Source organism: Vulpes lagopus, chromosome 14 (genome assembly GCF_018345385.1).
Source record: "Vulpes lagopus strain Blue_001 chromosome 14, ASM1834538v1, whole genome shotgun sequence".
Classification (NCBI taxonomy): domain Eukaryota; kingdom Metazoa; phylum Chordata; class Mammalia; order Carnivora; family Canidae; genus Vulpes; species Vulpes lagopus.
The window spans coordinates 2,522,449-2,534,541 of NC_054837.1; the positions used below are offsets into that span (position 1 = coordinate 2,522,449).

At 39.9% G+C, this 12,093-nt stretch overlaps 1 protein-coding gene across 5 annotated transcripts in view; it reads left to right on the plus strand.

The window, feature by feature from the left end:
• The first annotated feature begins 3,589 nt into the window (after nt 1–3,589).
• The window catches only part of PCDH15 (protocadherin related 15), a 743,522-nt gene continuing 735,018 nt past the window's right edge, over nt 3,590–12,093 (plus strand). For all 5 annotated transcript variants that reach the window (XM_041729528.1, XM_041729523.1, XM_041729527.1 and 2 more), the window contains exon 1: nt 3,590–3,680. In XM_041729528.1, the coding sequence (XP_041585462.1) occupies nt 3,590–3,680 (91 nt within the window). The remainder of the gene's footprint in view (nt 3,681–12,093) is intronic.

Genomic DNA, 12,093 nt, shown 5'->3' on the forward strand with positions numbered 1-12,093 from the left:
ACTTCAGCTCAGGTCATGATCCCAGGGTCTTGGGATTGAGTCCCGAGTCAGGTTCCATCCTCAGCAGGGAGTATGTTTCTCCCTCTTCCCCTGTTGGTGCTCTTTCTCTCTCAAATAAATAAATAAAATAATTTAAAAAGTTAAAAAATATAAAATAAAGCATTTGATCTGTTCTAACTCACTTGATGTCAGGAGAGCCTGCCAGCTGACTGGCACAATAAGTTTATTAAACATTTGAGTCCTTCGTCTTTTGTTTGTAGACTGTAGCCTCTTTCCAGGAGGCATCTTCTCCTTATATATTTATTTAGAAATCAGGATTTTCTTATCCAGTCAATATGTGTACTATGTTTTAGGACATCAGGGTGACATGATGAGTAATAACTTTCTTTCAGGTGATATAAATGTTGAGCCCATTGAAATGATTAAAATTGCCATGCAAATGGTAAACATATAAATTAGGTAGTAAAAAAAAATAGAAAAGTTGCCATCTTTTCATCATTTAAAACAATATACTCTCCCAAATATTCTTATTGCTCCAAGTGCTAAGAAATAAATGAATTTTTGTGCCAGCTTTTATTGTGATGTTTTCAAAAGTATAAGTATGATTGTCCATTAACCATATACAGGATCACATATCAGGAGATTCTATTTCTGCAGAAAAAATAATGCAGTGGCTTTAGCAATTTTAAAATTATGAACCATCTGGTGGTTTTCATCTTGAAGGCTGTTAAATGGAACCATATACTTTAAGTCAAAAACAAAAGAAAATGGCACACTTGTGAGAACATAATACTAAAGCTAAGCCAGTAAGAGGGAAGTCAAGTTGGTTGATTAAGGACCCACAAAGAAACACAACATTCCCATTTTGTTTTTTGGGAATATAGCATTGTGTGTCCCTTAAATGTTTCTTAATAAATATTCTTTAAATATTTTCTCTCTATGTATATATATATATACATATATATATATAATTTTAACTTTAGATACTGTGTTCTGTTTCTTAATGTTATAATATTTTTTTTTAGAAAAAAAAATTGGAGCTATCATTTGTATAGCTCTTAGTAGGGCTCTATCCAGGCTTGGGAAGAGGCCCCCATATCCCTTGAAACCTTCTGAGCCATGTGTTCTTGTGGAAATTGTCTAGTCCTTTTCTTTACTGCAATGAGCATAGGCATCAAACTCACCACCCACCCAGACCACCTCTTCAATCACGTACCAGTTTGTAACTTGAAGCCAGTGAACATGACCTTTCCTCCACAGAAGGGAGATAGTAACACATACCTTACAGGTTATCCTAAAGCCAGACTGAGAAAGTATATCCACAGATGCTGAGTCAGAAATACTCATACTAATCTCACTCTGTTTGATGCACTCATCATGCAATAATAGCTATGCACTCATTTAATCAAGATAAACCTCGGGGTAGGCACTGTTTTGTCTTCATGTTGACAATGTGGAGAGTAAAGCAGAGATGCTGTCTAATTTGCTAAAAATCATGTCACTGGTAAATTGAATAGCTTGAATTTCTAAAGAAAAACTTGAATTTGTAACTCTAACCCATTGCTCTTATATGTGCTAGCACTGGCCAGTTGTGAGCATGGTTTTTATGTTCTCTGATATCTAATACTGGGCTCTCTTTGGGCTATCTATGCCTACAAGTTATAAAAGCAGAGAGCGAGTCTATTGCCAGGAAGGGGGAAACAAAAATGTGTGAGGGCCAGGTAAAAACAAGGTTCCTTTTTGTTTCTCTGGTTTAGATAAGGAAACAGCAGAGGAGCTTCTATTCTAAAATATGTGTGATGTAACTGCAGTGACCTTTGAAATTTAAGGACTATGCATCTTATGAGTCTAAAAGAAATGAGCTTGTACTTTTAATACAAATTTAAAATACATTGTGTATACTAATACATGCTTTTGTGCTAAAAAAACCTTTATAAAACAGAAAAAATAAGAGAAAGATGGATGAAATAAAATGTATGTAAAGTTGGAATTAGAATAGTTCTTTGGGGGATGGCTGGGTGGCTCAGCGGTTGAGCATCTGCCTTCGGCTCAGGGTGTGACCCCAGGGTCCTGGGATTGAGTCCCACATCGGGCTCCCTGCGTAGAGCCTGCTTCTCCCTCTGCCTGTGTCTCTGCCTCTCTCTCTGTGTCTCTCATGAATAAATAAATAAATTAAAATCTTTAAAAAAAAAGATTATTTCCTTGGTACATTCTGATGAGCCTGACCACAAGAAGTCTAAGGAGAGAGAATCCAGGGCAGGAGTGGTAAAGTGAAGGCCCCCAGAGAACAGCGTGACCTGACAGAAGCACTTGGTTATAAAGAGGGTTGGACACTCCTCTAAGCACTAAGCAACCTCACCGGGAAATTTTGATTTTTATGATATTCTGGAAACTTAGAAGCCTGGCAACACTGGTTTGCATTCCCACCTGGCAGCCGTTGACAGACATTGGCACCAGCCAGTCTCTGCAGACAAAGCCTACACCCCATGCAGCCTCACCATCCCCCTTGTCCCATTATGGTCATTCGCTTTCCCCTTTTGTCATCTTGTCCCCGTAGGCATTTGAGTGTAGAACTGCTGGATTAGAGAAGTACCGTTCACGTCCGTGTTCTACTGTGATCTATAACCAGGGTATTTTGAGCAACTCCGTGTGAATGACTCCTTCCTCTGACACAGAAGCTTGGCACAGCATTCTTTCAGTAGGACTTTTTGGTGGCCACTGATAATCTCACTTAGTTTCTCTACTTGCTGGGAGATTGCAAAGAAAAATAAAGAGATGAAAACGAAATTCATCCAGATGCTTAGGAAGACAGATACAGTAGAAATGGATGCTGTGTCGTTGGCCTTACCTGGCATGTCCTATTTCCCCAGCTTTGCTAGAAAGCAATTAGAATTGTAATGAAGAGTTGTTCTATTTGACTGTGGAGGACAAATGTCTGTTGAGATTTTCATGTAGATACTAAATGTAGCTCACCAGCTTAATTTGTCATAAAACAACATACCCTTGGGGTGCCCGAGTGGCTCAGGCAGTGGGTTTCGGCTCAGGTCATGGTCTCGGGGTTATGTCATCGAGCCCGGCCTCCGGCTCCATGCTCAGGGTGGTGGGGGTCTGCTTGAGATCCTCTCTCCCTGCCCTTTCAGAGGCTTGTGCACCTTCTCAAATAAATACATAAATAAAATTGTAAAAATAATACAAATGCACACTTTATCATTGAACTATGCTGTAGACAACATAAATGTTAGCAACTTAAACTGTTCAACATGTGATGCACTCACAGGGTCTCAGTTTTGAAAAGGGTGTGGTTCTGGTATCCTCAGTATGTTAGGTTCTCAACTTCCTTGCTTATGTAGTAAGCAACAGAAAATATTTCTTTCTTTAGGGATCATTTGTCTGCGAGTTTATGTGGGTAAAGAGTTGCAGGGCGCTAAACAGGTGTGTGACTTCGCGAGTAGGTAGCGTGGTCGCAGGTCATTACCTTCACAGGCTTCTCTGTGCTGTGACCGTTGTGTTTACCTATCACAGGACTTGTCACATGTTTCCTTCTCCCTCCTGTTATTTCAGATCAGCCTCAAGTGGAATTGGATAGAAGATGTTACAACAGTGTTATCTCTGGAAATGGCTAGCTTCAGGGATTATCCTCGGAGGGCTCTTCGCCATCTGCTTCGGCCAGTATGATGATGGTAAGTCTGCTTTTGGTCTGACACTGACACTTACCCAGGGTTTCTATTATTAAATGCAGAATGAAGCACAAGACAGAAATAAATGATGCTAATTTGTGGTTCATTGTGAAAGGTTAGTAGCTGTGTGCAATGATTTACCTTAATCAAAATAATCCTACAAAATTGGTGTCCGATGCACCTTGCTTCTTAATAAAGATTGTGGTTCAGTAGAAAATACCAGCGCAAGGTCTCTCATTGAACATTTACTCATTATCACTGATCAAGTGTGTGTAATTGCTACGGAAAAAAACCCCAACAACATTAAATTCTATTTATTAACCCTTGAATAGACACAAGCAATGACTCAGATAAAGTTTAAGAATATAAAATATACCATAATGTCAGATGAGAAGCGATCTCCAAAAAGGTCAAATGTAAATGCTTTAGGTGATTTTTCTCATCTCTTTTTTAACTTTGTATTGTGTTATTTCACCCAGCACACTTTTATTTGGAAAGAGTAAAAAAAAAAAAATGGTAAGAGATTTGACATTAGGGTTTGTAAGTTATTTCCTAACAGTGAATTGGTCACTTTAGATTGATATGTTAGTCAGCAAGATCATAATGGGCCATTTAACACATTCTGTCTGCAGGGGCCTGCATGTGCTTCAGATATTTGAATATTAGAGGGATCTGTCTTTGAATATCACATAATGATATATAATTATATATATTATATTATGTATTATATAATATTCTATATACATATAATGTTTAATAGAAGGAAGAAATGGACAAATGTTTCCACTGTAGAAAACTGAGTTTTGTTTTAGTTTTCTTTCTATTGATTTTACCCAACATTTTTTCAGCATTCAGAATCCACAGCCACAGGCAAGCGGCCACTTCTTCACCCTTGTTGCCCTGTTATCTGGTTGCATCCCTGGTGGCAAAGAATGGGGTTGATATTATTTTGTATGTTTTGCTTGGCTAGCGTGAATGGTCTGGAGACAGATGAATTGATTTCTCTCCCAAACAATATTCAAATTGCACCCATATTAATATATCCTTGGTCCTTCATAGCTAGAGGAGTCTCTGTTGAGACTTGCAGAATAATTTGCGGCAGCGACTATTTTCATATAGTCAATAGCCTAATTCCTAGAAAAGTTTTGCTCGTTAGTACATTGCCTCCTGTAAGTGTGTCTGAACTCAATGTTCGTATCACTGCCATTCCTGGTGATTGCGAATCTCCATCGCAAAAATAAATAAATAAATAAATAAATAAATAAATAAATAACCTAATAAATAAAGAGGATAACTGCTACCTTGAAGCAAAAATAAAAATCAATGAAACTTAGAAGCGCATGACTTTCTATTAAAAGGCTGTTTTTTAAAAAAATGGTTTGCTCCAGGAATAGATGACAAATCTGTATTGATAGTTCTTTATATCACAAGGCATTCTATTTTCATTCATATTTATGTTTACACTCTGTGGGGGAGAGTTCCCTGTCCTTGCTCCCATTAGACGTGGCCCTGTACTTTTTAGCAATGTAATTCAGGGTATCAGAGGAATGACTCCTGGTTTAACCTGGAATGCTGTAGATTGGTTTCCTTAATAGGCTCATTATCGCCCTTGCTCTTTCTAAATGTGCTCACATGACCTCCAAAATAAGAAGATCGGGTAACTGCTAGCCACCCTCTAGTCTACTTTCTGAAGCAGGAGGCAGCTTCACACCTGCCACAGGCCAGTGTGCAGGAGGGCTGCCCTGCGGATGGCCCCCTGCCACCCTAGTCAGACACCTGCTCGGCCATTCTCCCCGAGGTGACTCATTCAGGGAGATGGGGGGGATGGAGCTGGGCCCTAGAAACATAACTTCTGTGTTGTGATTTCCAGCATCTCTTCCATATGTGCCTCCTGCCCTGTGTCCCCACGCTAAGGTCATGTTCTGTTTCTTAGGGACTCCTGCCCTCCCCCAGGTCTTTACTTTTCTCTGACCTCCATAATTAGAGACTCTGTGCCATCACTTCTCTCCAGTTGTTCAGTTATATGTGGCTGAAAATCGTTATTATAGTTGCTGTTTTTAATCCCATATGCAATTGGGAGCCCATAGATCAGAACTCAGAAATGTCAGCACACAAAAAGCACTAAACTGGGAATGTAATCAGAATTGCTCGAAGCAATTTGTTTTTAATCCAAATGCTTGGGGATGCAGGTATATAAGGTTCGATGGAAGGAAGACAATGATGATGTCATACACATGATAGAAACCTGTGAGAAAAAGCCAAAAGTGAAAAGAATGCTTTGCCAGAGATAACCTGCTGGTTGGGTTAGCCCATTATGGTAGTTGACAACTGATTGTGTACACAATTAGGAGCTTCAAATAGAGAAAAATAAAGAAAAAAAATTAATGCTACCCTACGGCTTTTAGGATAGCAGTCTATTAGGATAAAGGCCTAGTTTTTTTTTTTAATATGAAATAATAGGATTCTTCTACACTTTTAGATAAGAAAAGTTTCCTATGCTTTTCCTATGCTTTTTTTTTTTTTCCTTTTAGGTGTAAGGGAGTTATCCTGAAATAAAATATTCTAGTTTTAGCCAAATGTGCAGAACTGCTTCTAATAAAAATAGGATGTATAATTATCATTTAAAATACTTTGTTAACAATTTTTTTTTCACTTGAAAACTTTGGGTAAGTCTTGAGTATTTTCATACTTTTCACTCAAATTGCTGGGGGGAGTTTTTCGATTCAGTAACAGAATTAATAGATAGTCTCTTCCGTAATGGACCCTTCATTCGTTTGGTGACTAAATCTAAGCTAGCATTAATAGAGTCAGAGAGATTGATTGCATCATGTTAAATGTTAAAGGTAAGAATTTAGCTGATAGAAAACAAAAGAACACAATATGTTTTCTGTTAATGGCCTCTTTCTACCCATAGACAGCATTGGAATTGATACTTTGGCTTGCAATTTAATGCATTACCAGTCCTAACAAGTTTATTGGAATGGGAACATGTGCCCTGATCCCACATTGATTATGGGGGTCGAGGTGCCACTGAGAGGCAGAGGAAGCAGGACCATCTGCTAAATAGTTTGTGGTGTGGGGAAAAAGACTGATAAAAGATGTCTCTTGTTCTAACAGGCTGTTCATAGGGAGCTAAATAAGCCAAGTTGTGTACAAGGTTTGTTTATTTTGTTTTGATTTTGAATTCATGAGTGAATGAATCCTGAACGAGAGAGAGAGAGAGGAAGAATGAGAAAATGACATATGGGTAACGGACATGTTTCATTTTATGTTTTATGATTTCCTCTGAATTTTCAAATTATCCATATTAAATATATATCACTGCCATAATCAGATAGGAAAAAAAATGTTTGTCTGAAAAACAAACTATATACTGTAACATGATGACTAAGTTTGAGCCAAAGTGTTAGAGGAGTTTTAGAAGCTGTGTGTACCAGTGGGGTGTGTATGCCTCTGTGTCTGTCTGTCTGTCTGTCTACAGGAGAGGGAGAGATTCACTAAGTGTGAGCACACTCAGAAAGCCAGTTTGAGTTTATTAAAGCAAGAGTTCTAGATGGCTGCTCAAGCTTTTGGCCTGGAAGCCAACAACCTGCCTTGCCCTCGAGCTATTATATAACGAGCACACGCGTGTGCTGTGGGGGGACTGCCATGTGGTGCACGGCTGTAGTAGCCACAAGAAGGGGCCTTGGTCAAATGCCCATCAAGTCACGGCACTTCCTGAGCCTGTTTCCTTATTAATAACACTAAGTCTTGGAACTCAGATATAAAGTTTAGCGTAGCATCTGGTATACGGCTAATGTTCAACCGTTGGTCTTTAATTGCTTTTACTACATCTCATCACTTATAAATAATCATACTTCTTTTTTATAAGCCTACATATTTATTTATTTGTTTGTTTGTTTGTTTATATATTTATGTATTTAAGTATTTATGTTTACATAATTATTTATAAATAAATACTTTGTGTCCGTGTGCTTGTAGGTATGCTCTTTTTTAATGTCTCTCCAAATTCACCAGACACCTTGAAGACTTGGTTAAATGACACTTCCTTCTGAGTTTTGTTTTTAAGCTTTTCTTATTTATTCATGAGAGACACAGAGAGAGAAGCAGAGACACAGGCAGAGACACAGAGCATCTCACAGGCAGATGTGAGACTGGATCCCAGGACCCCGGGATCATGCCCTGAGCCGAAGGCAGACGCTCAGCCATTGAGCCACCGGGTGTCCCTTTCGGAGAAGTATTAATGACTGTCTTCTCTCCTTGGAGAGAAACTGAGTGAAGTTTGAGGACCATTTCTAGGCTCATTTCCCTGCTTGCTGTTAGGCGATCTGTGGAAGGCCAGTGAAGGGATCTGCATGCCAGTCAGGTAGAAGTGTGACCATCAGAGGTCTGAGGCCAAGCCTGGAACTGCTCCGATTTTAATCAGCGCATCCAGGGCTCATGAAGTAGAGTTTCACTGGCTTATGCTATGTATGCTAACTAAAAGAATGGCCTATTAATCACAATGGTGATAAGAGAATGATAAGCAGATTCTCGCTATCACATGAGTTGAAAATCTTGGGTTTTCCAGCAAGCTGGGTCCCCACTTGAGGTGCCTCATGGAGAAGAGCTTGGTTCAGTACACGGAACAGCTGTGCAAGAGTGGAGGGATGGTCTCAAAGGCTCCCATTCCCAGGCTTTTCCAGACCCTGAGGAGGGCACTGCTGCAGCTCTCTCCCTACCTCAACCCACAGGCTGTGGCAGGACTGTCACTGTCTCCCCAGGATCTTGCCAGAAATCTCTCAAAAATCCATAGCCTCTGAGCCTCTGAGTATTCTATTTCTTTCTTTCTTTCTTTCTTTCTTTCTTTCTTTCTTTCTTTCTTTCTTTTTTGTATGCTATTTCTAAGTGTAATGCACATTATCTTCTTTTATTTTTATTTATTTGTTTGTTTGTGTATTTATTTATTTATTTTTGTACATTATCTTCTTCCTGACATTCTCCTCTGGACATAGTACCGTGCAACAGTTTCTCTTGAGGGTCTCTCAGTTATAATCAAATTAAACTAAAGATGATTGCTGAACACTAAGTCATTTCGGATGAGCTATGTTGTCTGTGAAACATCTTCATCTTTCATTTAAATGTGATTTCTTTTTTTAAATATATGTATTTTATTGATTTCTTAAAAAAGAGAGCACATGCGCGTACAAGCATGGGAGGGGCAGAGAGAGAGAGAAGCAGAGGCCGTGCTGAGCAGGGAGCCTGATGTGGGGACTTGATCCCAGGACTTGATCCCAGGACCCTGAGATCATGACCTGAGCTGAAGGCATTTGCTTTACCGATGGAACCTCCCAGGTGGGCCCTAAATATGATTTCTTAAGGCAACATTCATAGAGAGAAACAGCCAGTTCATGTGTGTGCACACACACACACACAAACACACCTGTATATAGATGATACACATTTTAGACAAAACTAAAACCAGAGCATGCATTGTTACGCAAGTTTTGATCTTAATATGTTGCAAGCATCTTTCTCATCTGTCCCTGTCAGTTATTCCATCTGGCAGCGTCTCTTCCTGTTCTGAGATGAAAGCTTAGCTGTGTCCTCCTTTTCGCTTATACCCACACGTGCATTTCTTGTCTGTTTGCTGATGACGAGTTATCCTGTGGGTCCTTTTTATTTTTATTTTTATTTATTTATTTTTTATTTTTTTAGCTTTATTTATTTTTTTTTTAACTTTTATTGGTGTTTAATTTACCAACATACAGAAAAACACCCAGTGCTCATCCCGTCAAGTGTCCACCTCAGTGCCCGTCACCCATTCCCCTCCAACACCCGCCCTCCTCCCCTTCCACCACCCCTAGTTCGTTTCCCCGAGTTAGGAGTCTTTATGTTCTGTCTCCCTTCCTGATATTTCCCAACATTTCTTTTCCCTTCCTTTATATTCCCTTTCACTATTATTCATATTCCCCAAATGAATGAGAACATACACTGTTTGTCCTTCTCCGATTGACTTATTTCACTCAGCATAATACCCTCCAGTTCCATCCACGTTGAAGCAAATGGTGGGTATTTGTCGTTTCTAATTGCTGAGTAATATTCCATTGTATACATAAACCACATCTTCTTTATCCATCATCTTTCGATGGACACCGAGGCTCCTTCCACAGTTTGGCTATTGTGGCCATTGCTGATAGAAACATCGGGGTGCAGGTGTCCCGACGTTTCATTGCATCTGAATCTTTGGGGTAAATCCCCAACAGTGCAATTGCTGGGTCGTAGGGCAGGTCTATTTTTAACTCTTTGAGGAACCTCCACACAGTTTTCCAGAGTGGCTGCACCAGTTCACATTCCCACCAACAGTGTAAGAGGGTTCCCTTTTCTCCGCATCCTCTCCAACATTTGTGGTTTCCTGCCTTGTTAATTTTCCCCATTCTCACTGGTGTGAGGTGGTATCTCATTGTGGTTTTGATTTGTATTTCCCTGATGGCAAGTGATGCAGAGCATTTTCTCATGTGCATGTTGGCCATGTCCATGTCTTCCTCTGTGAGATTTCTCTTCATGTCTTTTGCCCATTTCATGATTGGATTGTTTGTTTCTTTGGTGTTGAGTTTAATAAGTTCTTTATAGATTTTGGAAACTAGCCCTTTATCTGATATGTCATTTGCAAATATCTTCTCCCATTCTGTAGGTTGTCTTTTAGTTTTGTTGACTGTATCCTTTGCTGTGCAAAAGCTTCTTATCTTGATGAAGTCCCAATAGTTCATTTTTGCTTTTGTTTCTTTTGCCTTCGTGGATGTATCTTGCAAGAAGTTACTGTGGCCAAGTTCAAAAAGGGTGTTGCCTGTGTTCTCCTCTAGGATTTTGATGGAATCTTGTCTCACATTTAGATCTCTCATCCACTTTGAGTTTATCTTTGTGTATGGTGAAAGAGAGTGGTCCAGTTTCATTCTTCTGCATGTGGATGTCCAATTTTCCCAGCACCATTTATTGAAGAGACTGTCTTTCTTCCAATGGATAGTCTTTCCTCCTTTATCGAATATTAGATGGCCGTACATTTCAGGGTCCACTTCTGGGTTCTCTATTCTGTTCCATTGATCTATGTGTCTGTTTTTGTGCCAGTACCACACTGTCTTGATGCTGTGGGTCCTTTTTAAATACCACCACCCCTTCCACCCTGGGATGTTGTCTTACAGTAAAAGTCGGAAACACACCTTTTTGCATTGTTTGCTTCAGCAACAAGGTTTTGGTGAGCAAGTTCAGATAGAGAGTCTAAGCTCTGACCTTGTGCCTGGAAGGATTACTTCTGGGGCTTTTGTAGACTCTAGTAATCGGCTCACTTGAAGCCCATCTGTATATTCTGGAAGGCCAGAGAGCTAAGGAGCCAGAAAAAAGGAGCCCTGATAAACAGAAGCCCAATGATTGTACTTAGAAGATTCTCTTTCTGCTCACCTGAGTGCTCTCTCTCTCTTTCTCTCTCTCTCTCTCTCTCGCTCTCCCTCTCTCCAATACATGCACACACATTATTTGCAAGATAACTTGGACTAGCTAAGCCCTGGTACTGAAGATGCCCCCATGTGTCCTGTGGAGATTGGGGGAAAAAGAAGGGAAAAAGGTCTAATTCACCTTTCAAACAATGCAAATGAAAGCAATGGTAACTGCAAGGCCAATGCTTCCCTCTGTGGTTCTGACAACCTGAAAACCTTGATCTCGCTGAAAAATAAAATACTCATACCCTGATTGCCTGAAAGGCAGAGCTCATTTTAAATATCCTTAATAGACATTTGAAATTGAGCAAAAATGTCCTTGTGATCTTGCCTGGCTCCGGGTCATCAGTGACTCACGCAGCTCGTGGTGGAGTGGCTTTTCTCAGCTGGGTCTTTTCCTGGGAATCTCTGTCCCTGTTACCACCACTTCTCCACCAATTCCCTTAAGCTCTGCAATTTGCTTTTTCTCACAACTCTACTAAAACTGTACACTCTAAAGCTTCCAGTGACCACCTCCTTGGACAAATCCTGTAATTTTCTAGCATTTCAGCAAGCAGCACTATTGATCCACCATCCTTACAACTTTGTTTTTCTTGGAGGTTCTTTGTACTGACTTTTTCTGATTGCATACCAGGCTCCTCGGCCTTCCCGGTGAGTATCCCCCCTCTTACTTTATTGCGATTTTGACATTTTCCTCCTCTTGTTTATGTTTCCATAAGGAGGCCTATTTTTTTAAATAAATGGATTTTGGTATTGTTTGTGGTGCAGTCATTGTCCATCCAACTTCTGTTCTGGCTCCCCCAACACCCTCTGCACATACTGTCACTCTGGCTGTGCCCACCTATACAGATACACTTATTTAGTTAACATTTTATTGCATATCAACTCTTGAAAAGACAGTAAGGGATCAAAAAAAGGCAGTCTCAGGGTGCCTGGGGGGCTCACGC